General features: G+C 43.3%; 1 protein-coding gene across 4 annotated transcripts in view; it reads left to right on the forward strand.

The window, feature by feature from the left end:
• Nucleotides 1–19,412, forward strand: part of LOC140394502 (bMERB domain-containing protein 1-like) — a 145,789-nt gene that overhangs the window by 62,443 nt on the left and 63,934 nt on the right. For all 4 annotated transcript variants that reach the window (XM_072481829.1, XM_072481827.1, XM_072481828.1 and 1 more), the window contains one exon: nt 13,083–13,206. In XM_072481829.1, the coding sequence (XP_072337930.1) occupies nt 13,083–13,206 (124 nt within the window). The remainder of the gene's footprint in view (nt 1–13,082; nt 13,207–19,412) is intronic.

Genomic DNA, 19,412 nt, shown 5'->3' on the forward strand with positions numbered 1-19,412 from the left:
TGTGAGGTGATTCATTTTGGAAGGAATAACAGGAAGACAGAGTACTGGGCTAATGGTAAGATTCTTGGCAGTGTGGATGAGCAGAGAGATCTCGGTGTCCATGTACATAGATCCCTGAAAGTTGCCACCCAGGTTGAGAGGGATGTTAAGAAGGCGTATGGTGTGTTAGCTTTTATTGGTAGAGGGATTGAGTTTCGGAGCCATGAGGTCATGTTGCAGCTGTACAAAACTCTGGTGCGGCCGCATTTGGAGTATTGCGTGCAATTCTGGTCGCCGCATTATAGGAAGGATGTGGAAGCATTGGAAAGGGTGCAGAGGAGATTTACCAGAATGTTGCCTGGTATGGAGGGAAGATCTTATGAGGAAAGGCTGAAGGACTTGAGGCTGTTTTCATTAGAGAGAAGAAGGCTAAGAGGTGACTTAATTGAGGCATACAAGATGATCAGAGGATTGGATAGGGTGGACAATGAGAGCCTTTTTCCTCGGACGGTGATGTCTAGCACGAGGGGACATAGCTTTAAATTGAGGGGAGATAGATATAAGACAGATGTCAGAGGTAGGTTCTTTACTCAGAGAGTAGTAAGGGCATGGAATGCCCTGCCTGCAACAGTAGTGGACTCGCCAACATTAAGGGCATTCAAATGGTCATTGGATAGACATGGACGATAAGGGAATAGTGTAGATGGGCTTTAGAGTGGTTTCACAGGTCGGCGCAACATCGAGGGCCGAAGGGCCTGTACTGCGCTGTAATGTTCTATGTTCTATATATATGTTTCTGGAACATACTTCTTCATTCACCTGAGGAAGGAGCAGTGCTCCGAAAGCTAGTGTTTGAAACAAACCTGTTGGACTTTAACCTGGTGTTGTAAGACTTCTTACTGTGCTTATTTACATTAAATCAAATCTTATGCAAGTGTAGTTTTTTTTCAAAAGTGGATGTATTTTGAATTGCTTACACGTGATATTGAGTTTAACATTAGGTGGATTCCTGTGTAACTTTCTCAATAAGGGTGGCACGTTGGCGCAGTGGTTGGCACTGCTGCCTCATGGCGCCGAGGACCCGGGTTTTATCCCGGCCCCGGGTCTCTGTCTGTGTGGAGTTTCCATATTGCCTGTGTGGGTCTCAACCCCACAACTGCACTGTAAATTCTATGATAATCTATGAAAAACCCAAAGATGTGCTGGGTAGGTGGATTGACCATGCTAAATAGGCCCTTAATTGGAAAAAAATGTAAAAACTTTCTCGATAAACCATTCAAATAAAATTAAGTGTAATACCTTAAATCTAGTGTACAGTAGATCTCTAAAAAAGCGTTATTTTTGTCTAAGGTAACTTGTTATCCACATGTCCCTACCCACACAGTTTGATTAGAGTAAAATTATTGCAGCTTTTAAGAGCAGGTCTTTTTCATTATTGGCCCCCTTATATAGTCTGCAGTGTTAGACAATGCTGCATGTTGTGACTGGAATGATCAATTGTTTCATACATTCAATCTGGATCAAATGAAAATTTCTGGTCAAGTATCATTTTGGAACATGCTGAGGAAATGCACGCACAGACCTAGTCAGTTTTAATATAGTCTTATCTCAGATGGAAATTCACTTTCTTGTAATATATTAATGTAAAAATCACATTTTGCCATCTCGATATTTGAATAGAAAAATGCTAATTTACAGCACAGAAGGTGGCCATCTGGAGTTACTCAGCCTAATCCCATTTGTGCTAACCAATAAGGAGCTCTCCAGCTTACTCCCACTTTCCAGCTATTGGTCTATAACCCAGTAGGTTACAGGACTTCAAGTACATATCCGTTTTCTAAACACAATGATGATTTCCACCTTCACCATCCTTTCAGCTAATTCCACACCCCAACCATCATCTCAGCATTCAAAATGCCTAAATAAAATGGAATCTTTCTTCGGGAGGCTGGTTAGCTCATTGGCTGGGTGGCTCGGAATAATGCCAATGGCACGGGTTCGCTTCCTGTTCCAGCTGGGATACAGGGCCTTACCCAGCCCCTGAGAGTGGAAGGCAGTGGCAAACCACCACTAATGAAAACTGTCAAGGAAACGGCTCAGGATGAAGTATTGATTGATTCATAGATTAATAGCCATTTACAGCAGCATGGGAGGCCATTCGACGCACCCTGTCCATACAAGTTGACAAAGATCTGATTACACCAGTCTCATTTTCCAGTGCTTTGCCCATAACCCTGGCGGTTATGGCAGCGCGCATGGATATCTAAATGCTTATTTAATGTTACGAGTGTTTCTGACTCCAACCGCCCTTTCAGGCAGGAGTTCCAGACCCCCACCACCCACTGGGTGAAAGAGCACCAACAGATAATGAGCTAAGAACATCCCTCTGGGCAGAGAGAATGGAACCTATTTTATATATAATCGGAAACAGATAATCAGTAACAAAGTCAAGGAAGATATTTATATGATCTGTTTAAGTCATTAATGGTGTCAGCACTCACACAAGTGGCTCAAGTCCCACTTCTAAGACTTGAGTACAAAAATCAAAGTTAACTCTCCAGGGAAGTGCTGACCAATGTTCCCCCTAAGCTGCTTGGCAGTGCAGCAACTCAAACGGCCTTGCACAAGCTAGGCACAAGTTGGCTCCTTTAAATTAACCATAAGTTAAAAGATAACAGTGGTGCACACTTGAACAAATCGCCCACGCATCTGAAAAATATTGGCGGGAATGTTGGTACTGTGGAGTGTTGCACTGTAGGAAGTACCGGCTATTCATGAAGGCCCCATCTTCTCAACCTTGCCACTCGCCTGAGGTGTGGTGATCCTCCGGTTAAATCACCACCAGTCAGCTACCCCCCCTCAGAGGGAAAAGCAGCCTATGGTCACCTGGGACTATGGTTACATTACTTTGATTTTACCTGTAGGAAGTGCCATCTGTCAAATAAGATGTTAATATGAGGTCTAGTCTTCTCTTTCAAGTAGATGTAAAAAGATCCCATGCTACTATTTCTAAGTGTCCTAGCCAATATTTAACCCTCAACCACTATCTCCGAAAGCGATAATCTGATCATTACCTCATTACTGTAAAGCACTTTGGGACATTCTGAGATCTTGCAAGGCACAAGTCTTTTCTTTCTCGATAACATTTCTTATTCACTTCCCTCAGTGATGATATATATAAAAGCAAAACTCGAACATTATCAACAGTCAGCTGGTGGTTTTAATCGTGTGTTTTGAATAGGTCTGTATTTTTGCCAGTTGTGCTCACTGTTTCTGATAAGAACATCAATTTACATTAGTAACTTCTGCTTTGTACCAGTTAGTAAGAAGCCACAGTGCATCGCAGTACACAGTTATGCGGTGAAGCAGGCAAAGTACCTTTATTACTTCAAAAAGTAACTGAATGGTCATTTTCAGCACAGTGATTAAGAAAATATGCTTCCTTGCCTAGACTTTGAAAATGCAGTTTGCTGTGGAGCAAGATATCCACAAGGTGCACACTTCTTACAACAGGTATTAATGTCAGAGAAATTCCCAAACCTGATTGTGAGGAAGACACTGAGACCAGGGTGCTTTGGCAGAGATGGTCTATTGCTCGCAACTCCTTCGCTCGAACACAATCTCCTCCTAGTGCTTGCTGACACTTCTTCATATACATATCTGAGTATTATTAACTAATCAATACCAACACCTGTTCACTTTACTACCTTAAAGTACAAGGGATTTAACATCCAAGAACAGAACCTATTGGATACTAACAATTAATAACATGGACTTGCAGCTGACACAAAGCAGTAACAGACTTCAGGAAGATGCAGAGGTCAAATGGGAAGACACATGACATGTGAAAATGAAATGTAAAAAGTGTGAAGTGATTCATTTAGGTAGGGAGGATGCGAGGTAATATAAACTCAGTGGTATAATTCTAAAGGGAGTGCAGGAATGGAGAGAGAGCTGGTGGTCATATCATTGAAAGTGGCAGGAGATGTTAAAAACGTACAGGATTGAGATTTTATAAAGAGCATGATCAAGTTCAAAAACAAGGATGTTATGCCAAACTGGCCCGAGCTGGAGTAGTGTGGCTAATTCTGGGCACTACACTTTTGGAAGGATGCCAAGACCTTGAAGAGGAGATTTACCAAACTGGATACAGGGATTTAAGACTTCTGTTATGTGGCGAGATTAGAGAAGCTGGGATTGTTCCCCTTAAGAGCAGAGAAAGTTAAGGGGTGATTTGATGGCGCTCACAGCCATGAAATGTTTTGGTGAGTAAGTAAAGAAAACGTGTTTCCAGAGGCAAAATGATTGCTAACCAGAGGTCATAGATTTGAGGTAGTTGGCAAAATGACAAGAGGCGACATGAGGAACAAAATGACTAAGTGTGTTGTCATGATCTAGAATATACTGGCAGAAAGATGATCAATAATAATATTCTTTATTGTCACAAGTAGGCTTACATTAACACGACAATGAAGTTACTGTGAAAAGCCTCTATACGCCACACTCCGGCGCCTGTTCGGGTACACAGAGGGAGAATTCAGAATGTCCAATTCACCTAACAGCACGTCTTTCAGGACTTGTGGGAGGAAACCGGAGCACCCGGAGGAAACCCACGCAGACACGGGGAGAATGTGCAGATTCCACAATGATAGTGACCCAAGCTGGGAATCGAACCTGGGACGCTGGAGATGTGAAGCAACAGTGCTAAGCACTGTGCTACTGTGCAGCCCAAGCAGATTCCATAGTGACTTTCAAAAGGAAATTGTTTTGATATCTGGAAAGGAAAGAGTTAAAGGACTGGGGGAAAGAGCAGGGGAGTGGGGCTCATTGGATAGCATTTTTCAAGAGCAGGTATAGTCAGGATGGGCCGAATGATCACCTTCCAAGTTATATCGTTCTATGATTTTATGAGATCTGATATAAATACAACAAGTGTGTCAAAAACATTCAACTTAAAGGGCATGATGTATTAGCCATTACAACAAAGGCTCAAATCTGAGCATGATTGGGAGATAAACATTCCAGATTTTGTAAAGAATCTTTAAAAAGGATAGGGGAATTGGAAAAGGAGCAGTATTGATAAAATACACAATTACTGCCGTGGAAAGTAGCGATCTCAGTAAAGCTGATTTAACAACTCAAACAGTGTAGGCCATTAATGGGCAACCTAGGCTGGTGTGTGCCCCTCCTTCTACTCAGTGAGCCACAGGATCAAAATCTGCCTTGTTCACTAACCATGGCCCCGTGAATAAGACTCAATACATTTTATACACGCCGAATATCTCATGACGAGCTACAGAAAATGGTTAATTATTTATATATTGATAGAATTCTCAGCAACTTCAAATGGTAAAAACAGCAGGTATCTGCTGTCCTTGTCCTTCCTCTAGATATTACCAGTCTTGGGTTTGGTAGGTATTGTCTGAGGAGCCGTGGTGAGTTCCTGTAGTGCATCCTGGAGCTGGTACACACGGCTGCCACTGTGCGTCGGTGGTAGAGGAAATTAATGGTTGGGGATGTGATGCCAATCAAGCAAGGCTGCTTTGTGCTGGATGGTGCTGAGCTTCTTGAGTGTTGTTGGAGCTACATTCATCCAGGGAAGTGACTTGTAGATGGTGAAGAGGCTTTGGAATTGAGTTACGTGCCACAGGATTCCTCGCCCCTGACCTGGAGTTCGTTTTCTCTGTGTCAGTTCAAAGACACTGCTTTTTTTTTAATAAATATTTTATTGAAAATTTTTGGTCAACCAACACAGTACATTGTGCATTATAACAACACAGATAACAATGACCTATTTTATATAAACAAAAAACAAAAAATAAATAAATATTAAATAACAAAAATGAAAACTAGCCCTAATTGGCAACTGCCTTGTCACAGGCTACACCCCCCCCCCCCCACCCACCCCCATCCCCCCCCCCCCCAAATCCTGGGCTGCTGTTGCTGCCTTCTTTTTTCCCCCCATCTATCTATCCGCAAGATATTCGACGAACGGTTGCCACCGCCTGGTGAACCCTTGAGCCGACCCCCTTAGGACGAACTTAATCCGCTCTAGCTTTATGAACCCCGCCATGTCATTTATCCAGGTCTCCACCCCCGGGGGCTTGGCTTCTTTCCACATTAACAATATCCTGCGCCGGGCTACTAGGGACGCAAAGGCCAAAACATCGGCCTCTCTCGCCTCCTGCACTCCCGGCTATTGTGCAACCCCAAATATAGCCAACCCCCAGCTTGGTTCGACCCGGACTCCTACTACTTTTGAAAGCGCCTTTGTCACCCCCCATCCAAAACCCCTGTAGTGCCGGGCATGACCAAAACATATGGGTATGATTCGCTGGGCTTCTCGAGCACCTCGCACACCTATCCTCCACCCCAAAAAATGTACTGATCCGTGTTCCAGTCATATGTGCCCTGTGTAATACCTTAAACTGAATTAGGCTTAGCCTGGCACACGAGGACGACGAGTTTACCCTGCTTAGGGCATCTGCCCACAGCCCCTCCTCGATCTCCTCCCCTAGCTCTTCTTCCCATTTCCCTTTTAGTTCATCCACCATAGTCTCCCCTAGTTCAAAGACACTGCTTGATAATGTTTGTAAGGTCAGGGTACCGAGGGATCTGGAACAAAGGCAGGTGGTAAGTATAGTAGAGGTGCCCTGCTGCCTCACGGTGCCGAGGTCCCAGGTTCGATCCCGGCTCTGGGTCACTGTCTGTGTGGAGTTTGCACATTCTCCCCGTGTTTGTGTGGGTTTCGCCCCCACACCCCAAAGATGTGCAGGGTAGGTGGATTGGCCATGCTAAATTGCCCCTTAATTGGAAAAAATGAATTGGGTACTCTAAATTTGTCTGGAATTGGCAACTATTGTAAAGGTTGTTGCTTATAATTTTGCTGTTGTAAAGCATAACTCAATATGTAATTATTATTGACTCATGGTGTTTTAATGTGGAGTTAGAGTGTTGGTTGCTTTGGCAGTTTTGTATTGCAGTGCTGAATGTCAACACAAATATGGTTAACTCTTTTATGACCCAAATAGCAAATAATTCTCCATCTTTGTGTGCATGGCAAATTGAGATTACTTTTCAGGGATTGCAAACACATATTATTCCAAATTATAGTACCAGTTTCTCTTGGGATTGTATTGCATTGCTCTGTCTGTCTTAGGCAATTGTTGAGAATTTTTTTCACAGTTGCTTCTTTTGTTGTTTCTACTAAAGTTGCAGATGGCATACTTAATTTTGGGTGCTACAGCGGCGCAGTGGTTAGCACTGCTGTCTCACGCCACCGAGGACCCGGGTTCAATCCTGGCCCCGGGTCATTGTCCGTGCGGAGTTTGTACATTCTCCCCGTGTCTGCGTGGGTCTCACCCACAACCTAAAGATGTGCAGGGTAGGTGGATTGGCCATGCTAAATTGCCCCTTAATTGGGAAAAAAAATAATTGGGTACTCTAAATTTATATTTTAAAAAGTATACTTCATTTTTAAATCATCGAATCCCTACAGTGCAGAATGATGCCATTCAGCGCTCTGAAAGAGCACCCTATCTTGGCACACGTCCTCACCCTATCCCACAAACCAGTAACCCCACCTAAACATTTGGACACTAAGGAGCAATTTATCATGGCCGATCCACCTAACCTGCACATCTTTGGACTGTGGGAGGAAACTGGAGCACCCGGAGGAAACCCACGCACACACGGGGAGAACGTGCAAACTCCACACAGACAGTTCGATTCCCACAGGTGGCCTTGGCACGGTGAGGCAGTAATGCTAACCACTGTGCCACTGCGTCGCCCCACATAATCCCTTAATAATCCCCACATAATTTCTTACCATTGTTGATTTACGTGGCCTCATGATTGTCCCTGTAGATAGACTCTTTGCTCCAAGTATTCATGACAATCATGGTGGCCTTATTTACTATCAATCCCAACACTTCCTTAAGTACACAGGCACATAGGGGAGGCAGCATCATAGTGGTATTGTCACTGGACAACTAACCCAGGGTAACGCTCAGGAGACCTAGGTTTGAATCCCACCATGGTAGATGGTGAAAGGCGAAATAAAAAGAAAATCTAGAATCAAAGTCTCACGATGACCATGGAACGGTTGTTGTAAAAACCCATCTGGTTCACTGATGTCCTTTTAGGGAAGGAAATCTGCCACCCTTACCTGGTCTGGCCTACATGTGACTCCAGACCAACAGCAATGTGGTTGACTCTTAAATGGCCCACGTCCCATGAATGAATACCAAAAAAAGTCTGTGCGTGCAATCTTTATGAGAAATTAATAAAATGTTCTGTTTACTGCAAATGGAAATCCCCATTCACTAACTTATTTGAATATGCATGAACATATTTACGTGAGCTTGGCTGCACAGTTAAATATGCAAATCTGGACCCCGCCCATTGGGGCCTCTCATGAGATTTTAAAAATATATAATTTAGAGTATCCAATTCTTTTTTTTTCCAATTAAGGGGCAATTTAGCGTGGCCAATCCGCCTAGCCGTCATATCTTTTGGTTGTGGGGGTGAAACCCACGCAAACATGGGGAGAATGTGCAAACTCCACACGGACAGTGACCCAAGGCTGGGATTCGAACCTGGAACCTCAGTGGCGTGAGGCAGCAGTGTTAACCACTGCGCCACCGTGCTGCCCTCCTCTCATGAGACTTACCGACCGTGTCACGTCCCGAGTCGGCGGGACAAGGCTGTTAGATCACATCCTTTATGTTCCAAAATAAGTTAACAATTTCAAGACTGCCATGTTAAAACATATTTTATAATCAAAAATATCTTTGTACAATATTGCCCATTATGCGAATATCGAATTTGCTTTTAACACATTCAGTTATTTAATTAGTATTAAAATGAGGAGACTTTAAATACTTCATTTAGCTTTTAATTGCTAATGCCTTTTATATGTGGTGCTTTTGAGCTTCTCATTGTTATTTGATGGCCTCTTTGTTTTGTGCAGTGTTTCCGTTTAGTGTTTACACTTGAGAAGGCTATTTAAACCACGTGTATTCTCTGTACACCATTTATCATAAGAACGATCTCTCTGCTTAAGTTACAAAGACTGATGAGCTGAATGGAAAGAAATGGCGAACTAACATCTGTGTTATCTTCCTGTAACTTCAGAATATTGGAAAGGGCGAGGAGGTCTTGTGGCACAGTGGATATCCCAAACTCTGGGCCAGGAGACCTGGGTTCAAGTCCAACACCAGGACTTGTCGGCCACGGTGGGAGATTTGTAATGTGGTTCAATGGGATAATCAGCTTGGGGGTCCTTCCAACATTACCCCACAGGGTAAAAGGTGTGTGAAGATAGGCTTAAAGAATCTGAAAGAGCTCTCCTCCCAATGAGTTACTTTTGAAGCCTAGTCACTGTTATACACACAATCACAACAGCCAACATTGCACACAAACAACAAATAAACAAATAAGGGGCGGTTCTCCGGCCATGTTGTGACTGGCGCAAATCCCGCTATGTTGGGAGAATTCCGGGAGAGGCTCGAAATGGGATTTGCGCTCGGTGTTAAATAGTTTCTGATGCTCCCGGCCCACTCCAGCTGGTGTGATCAGGATCTCACCCAGATAGGACTCAGTAGTGAGATTAAAATTGAGCTGGAGGGGGCTAGGTTGGGGGTTCTTCCCAGAATGGGGATCATTTTGGCTCTGTGAAACCTTGAGCCTGTTTTCTTTCATGTTTAACACCTTGCTGCAGTTTGTCTGCCCAAAAATCCTCCCACAGGACAGAGCATTCTGCAGCCTGTCTGCCCTAAAGCCCTCTCACAAGACAGAGCCATTCTGCAGCCTGTCTGCCCAAAAATCCTCCCACAGGACAGAGCCATTCGGCAGCCTGTCTATCCTAAAGCCCTCTCACAGGACAGAGCATTCTGCAGCCTGTCTGCCCAAAAATCCTCCCACAGGACAGAGCCATTCGGCAGCCTGTCTGCCCAAAAATCCTCCCACAGGACAGAGCCATTCGGCAGCCTGTCTATCCTAAAGCCCTCTCACAGGACAGAGCCATTCTGTAGCCTGTCCTAAAATCCTCACAGGACAGAGCCGTTCTGCAGCTTGTTTCTTGGAGAAACATTTCACTCCCCTTGAAGTTTCAATGGGCCCTGCAGTTTCAATGTTGCAGTATGCCTGCTTCTTTACGTTTCATTTCACTTCGGGGTTCGATTCCCCACTGGGTCACTGTTTGTGCGGAGTCTGCACGTTCTACCCGTGCCTGCGTTGGTTTTCTCCGGGTGCTCCGGTTTTCTCCCACAGTCCAAAGACGTGCAGGTTAGGTGGATTGGCCATGCTAAATTGCCCCTTAGTGTCAAAAAAGGTTAGGAATGGATATTGGGTTACGGCGATAGGGTGGAAGTGAGGGCTTAAGTGGGTCGGTGCAGACTCGATGGGCCGAATGGCCTCCTTCTGCACTGTATGTTCTATGTTGTCCATTGACTTTTACAAATCTCTTGATTAACATCTAAAGGCTCTTTCAAAGGAGGGATTAACTTTGTTTTTATAGAACCACAGTCCATTAGTTATGTAATGCTTCTTCTTTTCAGCAGGTGCTCTATCTGAATGTACTTTTTCTCATGGTGGGTCGTTTTTAACCGCTTGTGCCTAAACAGCATGCTGCCTGTACGGAAGGCTGCATTCCGCCACACAAGTAGCTGACCCCTCTCAGACATTAAAATCCAAGAGTTCCTAAATGAGGACCTACTCACAGCCACTGTTACATTCTCTGGATAGAGGGACTGAAGAGGGGTGGAGCCTTTTGCGACTCCATAGCGGAGTGTTGTTCACTTGAGGGGGTGGGTCTAATGCTGTCGAGGATGGGGGGGGGGGGGCAGGGGGCTGGGTCACCCTGATGCCTGTGTGGTGTGTAGGGGTGTGTGACTCGAACATTTAGTGGTGGGGAGGAGATTGACCCTCTGCAGTCAACGGTTGGGGGTGTTCCCCTTGCCTGCGGAAGGTCGCGATATCCGTCGGGGTTGGGGTGGTGGGGGGGGGGGGGGGGGGGTCTGCTGGGGATTTGGGGCTTGTTATTTTACTTTGAGATTGGGGCGCCAAATCTCTGAGGAGCTGGACCCACCGGCATTTTTAGGCCCTGCACACTTCATTCACGGCGCAAATCATTCCAACGTCCCCCAAAAATGTGTCAATGTAGGTGGATTGCGATCTGGATCTGAATCGCTCTGACCCACCCAACGGGAATCTCACCACATTTCCCACCGGAGACCACACTTTGCCATTTTTTGGGTCAAAACTTCCAGACCCAAAGATTTAATTGGATGTAGGTATAACTTCTTAAATAAGCTTTTATTGAACACTGAGGTCATGCTGAAATACTTGCATCTTATCTGGCTGCATCACAGCCTGGTATGGCAACTGCTCGGCCCAAAACCGTAAGAAACTTCAGAGAGTCGTGAACACCGCCCAGTCCATCACGCGAACCCACCTCTCATCCATTGTCTACACCTCCCGCTGCCTTGGGAAAGCGGGCACCATAATCAAAGACCCTTCCTCCCACCCGGGTTATTCCCTCTTCCAACCATTTCTATCATGCAGAAGATACAAAAGTCTGAGAACACGCACCAACAGATTCAAAAACGGCTTCTTTCCCGCTGTTACCAGACTCCTGAATGGCCCTCTTATAGACTGAACGATATTTCTTTTTTTTTCTCTTTTTTTTATTCTACATTTTCACACTTTCCTTCAAAGATTTACACCCCACCCACAAACAGTAAATGGTAACAAATACAAAATCAATCCCCTTAACAATACCAATGATCCCATCCTCCCACCACCCCAAACAACGGCCCACCTGTCAATATATGCATCCAATAAAACAAACCCTCCCACGGTGGAAACAAAAAAGAAAAAGAAAAAGGAGTCCGGGACCGCCCATGGTCACCATTTACCTATAGAGTCCACTGCCCTTCCCCCCTACACTCAACGCCATCCAGCCTCTGACTGAACGATATTTCTATGCATCTTCTCTGCAGTTATAGCACTACACTCCATATGTTTCACCCAATGTCTGTGTCTATGCATCTACATTGTGTGTTTATGTATGTCCTGTGTTTTTCCATGTATGGAACAATCTGCCTGGACTGTACACAGAACAATACTTTTCATTGTATCTTGGTACAGGTGACAATAAATCTAAATCTAATAGAAAGATTTTTTAAAAGTCTCTAAATTTTGCTAAATAAACTAAATGTAAACTAAATAAATGACTAAATCTGTAAAAAGTGCTTTGATTCCTTTGTGATCTGGGGCAGATGAAACATTCTCGGGGAAGTCACCATTGCTAAATTATTTGAGTAAGTCATAAATAGCATTGTGGAGTACAATTTAATTGTGCCTCTTGAGTTAGCATACTGATCTTATATGGAGCCAGACGTCACACAATTGCATGAAATTAGTGCTCCTGCCTCCCAGTCGAAGTGGCTATGTTCCAAATTTGAACTGCAGTGTACACACCATAGGCTCGCGCTTGTTTTTGCTTGTAGAGAATCAGAATGTCATTGTGTACCTCTTGGAGAATCAGCAAAGATTGGGGCAATAAGGAAACCATTTGACCGTCCTCTCAGCAAAACAATAAGGCCTGGGAAGAATTTTAATGAAGACTTAGAAAAAAGGCCTTCCAAAGACTGAGAAAATAACTTTAAAACATTAATGCAGAAACCTCTCACCGTGAATACATAGTGGAGCGGATTTGGTATTTGCGCCGTAAAGGCAGCATTAGACTTCAGATGGATTGCGGTTACATGTGAAGTTTGGTATCTTAACTTGGAACTACAGCCTTCATTTTAGGCAATCTGAGAACCTAATTTAGAATGTAACAGAGCAAGAACTGCTTCAATCTAATAGTGATTGATGATGCTCAAACTAATTACAATTATTTTGGGGTAGAAAATATTCCGTTTGCAGCTTAATATCTGCGAATTGGTGAAACTGGTTTGATTTGGTACCAGTCAACATTAGTGGACCAATGGCTCGTGACACATGCAATAAAAATGATTTTGGTTGATAGGCATGGCTAGAGTTTGGAATGTTTCCAGTTTATTTACTGTGACTTCACTCTGTGTCTGCACTTCCAGATCAACTTGACATCATCTCGATGGCTGACTTGACCATGACACCTGATGAAATTGAAATAGAAATGACACGAATACAGCGGCTTCGAGAGGTGTTGGTCAGGAGGGAATCGGAACTCCGATTTATGTAGGTATTTGGACGTTTAATTCACTATAAAACCGTGTGAACAATGGCTGTATTATTTGTCCACAGCATTCTGCGCACAGTGTTTTAAAAGTTAGGTGTGTTAACATTGAGATGCAGCATCTTATTTACTCATACTTCATTTAAAGATTTTACTGCTTTATATCCGCAAAGCAGCATTTTATTTATTTATTTTTTTAAATTTAGAGTACCCAATTATTTATTTATTTGGTTTTTTTTTTGCAATTATGGGGCAATTTTACCATGGCCAATCCACCTAACCTGCACATCTTCGGGTTGTGGGGGTGAAACCCACGCAGACATGGGGAGAATGTGCAAACTCCATACAGACAGTGACCCAGGGCCGGGATTCGAACCGGGGTCCTCAGCACCGCAGTCCCAGTGCTATCCACTGCGCCACATGCCACCCTGCAAAACAGCATTTTAAATAGACACGTAAAAGATAGTATAATAGTGCCATGTTTTCAGTGTCAAGTTACTACCCATGAAATGCTAGAACGTGAGATCGCCACTGTAGTACATACTGTTTGACATACTCAGTACTGAATGGAGCCCAGCAATTTCCCTTAATATAATCAAGTTAAATAAATTAACTGTTGAACGTGATGAATTGTATCAAAATGTACTTTTACGGGCGGCATGTGGCGCAGCGGTTAGCACTGGGACTGCGGCGCTGAGGACCCGGGTTCGAATCCTGGTCCTGGGTCACTGTCCGTGTGGAGTTTGCGCATTCTCCCATTGTCTGCGTGGGTTTCATCCCTACAACCCAAAGATGCGCAGGTTAGGTGGATTGAACATGCTAAATTGCCCCTTAATTGGAAAAAGAAAAGTGGGTGTACTCTAAATTTATAAAAACAAATTTAAAAGAAAGTACTTTTAAAAAAATGATCAACCAAATAAGCAAAAGGTGCTTTAGATGTACGGTTTGAACATAGTTACTTTGCTTACTGATGCGTTTATACCTCATATGTGTCAGATTAAGGGGCCGAGATGCGGAGGGGTTTCTTTACTCAGAGGATGGTGAATCTTTGGAATTCTCTGCACCCGAGAGCTGTGATAGCTCAGTCACTGAGTATGTCCAAGATTGAGCTCGATAGGTTTCGTGTTAAAAACACCACGGGATAAGGGGATAGTGCAGGAAAATGGTGTTGAAGGAAAGGATCAGCCACAATCTCATTGAATGGCGAATTGGCTTTGAGGGGCTGAATGTCCTCAGCTTGCTCCTCTCTCTCATGTTCTTACATCACGTCACGCTGTTCTTTATTCTGACTGAAGCAGCTAAATTTAACATTGATGTATTTTTACTCATCACTAATGAGTAGGTTGACATATAATTAGAATCTTGAAATTCAGCCTTCGCAAATGCTCAGATTTTGTCACTCTGGTTGAAAGCAGACCTTAAAATGGCACAGATGTCTAATTGTACGTATAAGCCTAGACTTATTTAGTTTAAAAAAAAAAATTTAAGAGTGTCCAATTAATTTTCTCCAATTAATGGCCCATTTAGCGTGGCCAATCCACCTACATTGCACATAACATAAGAACATAAGAACTAGGAACAGGAGTAGGCCATCTGGCCCCTCGAGCCTGCTCCGCCATTCAATGAGATCATGGCTGATCTTTTGTGGACTCAGCTCCACTTTCCAGCCCGAACACCATAACCCTTAATCCCTTTATTCTTCAAAAAACTATCTATCTTTATCTTAAAAACATTTAATGAAGGAGCCTCAACTGCTTCACTGGGCAAAGAATTCCATAGATTCACAACCCTTTGGGTGAAGAAGTTCCTCCTAAGCTCAGTCCTAAATCTACTACCCCTTTTTTGAGGCTGTACTTCTTTGGGTTGTGGGGGCGAAACACACGCAAACAGGGGAAGAATGTACAAACTCCACATGGACAGTGACTCAGAGCCGGGATCGAATCTGGGACCTCGGCGCCGTGAGGCAGCAGTGCTAACCACTGCGCCACCGTGCTGCCCCTAGCCTTATTTAGTTGTCATAAATAGTAACCTCATGGTGTCGTAAAGCCTCTGTTAAGGAATTTGATAAGCATTCGTAGAGGAACATCACTCTCAATAAATTCCAGGCCACATTTGTGCTTCATTCATGAATATTTTATTTATTGAAAATATTAATAGGCAGAATTATAGGATTTCAGCTCTTTGTCAGTGTAGACCAGTCATTACGACCCCCTAGGCTAGTGCACGGTCAATTCCAGCCCCATTTGACCCTGAGTCGTGACACAATTGAAATTAACAAATTAATTCTTAGAACAACACCCAAAGTCTTTGGTCTTTGGCTGCTCAATAAGTACAGTCACCAGGTTTGTAAATTTAAACACAATTGATATTTATTAATAACAATAACAGGCACCAAATACAACTGATTAACTGTTTTTGTTCCTAAGACCCCTCTTTAACTCACCCCACCCTCTACGCATACATAAGATGGACAAACACAGAGGGGAAAGAGGGGTGTAAAGGATAATATATGAGAAGTAAAAAGGATAAAAGTCTCTTTTGCAGATGGATGTCTTCCAGTACACCTTTTTTCAGTTTAGACCTCTAGTCCTCTAGTTGGAATTTTAGGTTTTCCGTCTGTAATGGTTTTCACTGTTGATTAATCCAGCTCTCAAAAGCTCTCTGCAGGTTCAGAAAACAGCACCTCGGCAATATTTCTGGAGAGAGAGGGAGAGACATCCACTCACATCTCCTCCTCTTGTTATCCAGAATCTGACTGCCCGTTCCTACAAGGTTTGGACCCAATCACCGCCTGTCGCCAGGCAGAATATGACCTTTCGTCAATTCTTTGGCCACCGGCCAAACAATCAAACTGAATCCCTCCGATCTCTCGGGTGCCAGAAAGTTTGAGTTTTTTCTGTTCAGAAGCTAGACCTCAAATAGCACAGTGTACTATTTTGCGACTTTGGAGTTCTTCAATTCCTCTGCTCAACTTAAAGGTATATGTCTATTAAATATCCATGGATCGAAATGATGCCAACAAAGTAAAAGAAATAGAAAATGAGAGAATCAACAGGAAGGGTCCTCGCAAAGTCAGACAGTTCAGATACTAATCTTGAGTAAGCAAGCTGAATCTGTAAACCTGCCATTGTTATGTACACATTTCTACAGGTTTTGGGCCTTTGGTATTCTCTTGGAAGGGTCAAGCCCTCAGTCATCTTGTGTTCAGAAGTGTGCCTGGACTGCATAATACTTCATTAAACAATAATGTAACTCGGGGCGTGGAATAACAATCGCACAGCGGTGTGGTCTGATCGTGCCTTTCCGATATGTGCCCGTGCGTGCTGCTCTAATATTTTGAAGATGGACCAAGAAGCACTTTGTAATCTGATGCCACTTTTGCTTCACTCAATCCTGCCTCCCTTCTGGGGAAATAAAGAGAATAAACAGGGCCTTGTCCTTTTGGAACTGCTAACTTGATTTGGGCATTAACTTCTCACTGCAAAGATTGAACTTTTATATTGTAGCTCCTGGGCCTGGGTCCTAGACTTATTCCTTGCAAACTCTTGTGTAGAACCTGATTACATCCATTTGTCATTCCCTGACGGTTTCTAGCCAGGGGAGGGGGCTGCTAAACCGACTTCCTCTTTGTTCATCTTCTGCTGTTCTCAAAGTGAATGGAGCTCTCCTGGATAATAAGCTTTGTATCAGTTTAATACAGATGGCGAGCTGTGAACTTCATAAACTGTCTGACTTGATGCCTGCAGCCTATGGCTTTTTTTTAAAGAAAACTCTGCTTGGGTTTAAAACATGTAACATTAAACTTAATGCAGCCCCAAAATCTATAGTCTTAGAATGGTTACAGCATCAAAGGTGGCCATTCGGTCCATCACGTCTGCGCTGTTCTCTTCAAGAGCAACTCAGCTCGTTCCACACCTCCATCCTTACCTTGTAGCTCTACAATTTTGTTTCTTATGCCCGTTCACCGGCCTATCTATGTCCTCTTGAAGTCTCTCACTATTCTCCTTGCTGTTCACTGTGTTTACATGAAATGAAATGAAATTAAAATCGCTTCTTGTCACAAGTAGGCTTCCAATGAAGTTACTGTGAAAAGTCCCTAGTCGCCACATTCCGGCGCCTGTTCGGGGAGGCTGGTACGGGAACAGGCGCCGGAATGTGGCGACTAGGGACTTTTCACAGTAACTTCATTTGAAGCCTACTTGTGACAATAAGCGATTTTCATTTCATTTTCATTGGTACATTTTGGTACATTTGTTTCAAGGTGTCAGGGTTGCTGGTACGCACTGTATTCTGAAATGTCGCTCCACAGTGGGAGACCTGTTTATGTGTCCTTAAAAGTTGGAAGTAGTTTGAAAACAATCCAGCTGAAGGTTTTGATGAGATTGGTTCCCGTTTGCTGCAATGTTTGGTTTCTTGCTGTTGTGGCATTGCTTCTGTTTTTCGATTGGACACTTATTTGCCCCTATTATGCAATTTCAAAATTCTTCCGCCAGATATAGGCTGTCCTTGTTACCCCCCTGGACATTAGCAGCACATCTCTCTATTGTACAGAAGAAAATAACAAAACACCTTGCAATTATATATAGCCTTTAATGAAGTAAATGTCCTATGGTGCTTAAAAATGCCCAATTGCAACCAACAGGAGGTACAGATTTAGGAAGTTGCATCCATTGATTTCTGCTCCTGTCTATGAATATCAATCTGTCTGCTTTCTGTGATGCAAATCTTACCGGGAGCAGCAATTTACTTGTTTGTACCATGACACTGTAAGCGAAGGCTAATCAGACTATCCTGACGTCTACTTACGTTATCGTGCAAATGGCCCATAATTTACAGTCAATAAAACGGCAAGAGTAACAGCATTCACGGTTATTTATGTACAAATGCTACAGCACTTCAAGCAAGGGCAGATGCTTAATTAGACCCGGAAATCCATAGTTGCCGTCCGAGATACTCTGCTGTTAGTTTAGAGAATATGATCTCACTGTCTGCCTCACCATTTAAATGCATTGAACTGCATGGGGCTGTACATGTACAGGAGATAGATGCTAAAAATGTTATAAATGTTAGAGCTGGGTTGAGGTGTCACGCGGAACCTGTTTAGGAGCCATTTACATTTCATACACATGGCGTTTAATGAAGGTGAGATTAGCCATTCTATATTTTCTTCATATCATAGTGATAGTGACTTTATATGTTTTTAAACTTTTGTGTTAATTTAAAAGTGGAATGAAATAAATGGAAGTTGCCATAGTCCCCGATGTGATGAATGTAAGCAATTGTTACATTTTGTATTTGTTGCAGGAATGGTATTTTAAAAATGGGTTTAAGATGCATCCAGCCAGTATGTCTGCTAAAGCTGTGCTCAAGGGGTCATAAAAGTGAGGTAATCCTTGATTTTGCATGGGGGAGTATTCTGCTGATAGATTTGAGAAGCATTTACTTGTTTACAGATAGGTGGCTCATGGAATATTGTTATGGTTTGGAGGTCCTTGGGATGTAGATAATTTATAAGAGATATTGGCCTGAATTTTTGGGTCGTTGAGATTCTCTTTTCCCACTGGCTGCGCACCCCCACCCGTGGGTTTCCCAGCTGCGTAGGATGGCTCATTTGGAAAAGTCCATGGACAAGCGGCGGGAGTAGAGAATCCAGCCACCAGTGAGTGACGCGCCACTGGGAAACACACGACTGGGGGACTAGAAAACCACCAATTGTGTTTTGGTCCTGGCTAAACATGTCATTGGACATCTTGCAGGAGGAGACAGAGAAATACCTTATGCTTTGACTGCAGGTTATGTAATTCAGGGGAGGAGCCAGGTCTCTCTGTAGTTGCATAGGATTTTAATCTGAGAAGAAATGGTTTTCAGTTTGCTCCTGAAAGGTTCTCTCCAAGGCCTCTACACAGAGAAAAGCAAGTAACATCTGATTGTTAACTTTATTTATAAGTGTTATTAGAACCATATTGGTTTGCTTAACTGGAATATATAATGGCAGACGTAGGGAGTAAATTGAAGTTTTTTCTTTTGCTTGTTGTGACTTTTATCTGTAATGTTATTTCTTTGTGCTAATGTGGTTAATTCTGTGTTTAAATTAAAGTTTGTTTTCACATAAAAGATACCTATTGGCCAGAGTCATCACTCCTTCCTTCACAGTTTTACAAATTGCAAATAGTTGGGTTCGCAACCGGCATCCTAACACCGAGGAGGA

This window comes from Scyliorhinus torazame, chromosome 17 (assembly GCF_047496885.1).
Source record: "Scyliorhinus torazame isolate Kashiwa2021f chromosome 17, sScyTor2.1, whole genome shotgun sequence".
Lineage (NCBI taxonomy): Eukaryota > Metazoa > Chordata > Chondrichthyes > Carcharhiniformes > Scyliorhinidae > Scyliorhinus > Scyliorhinus torazame.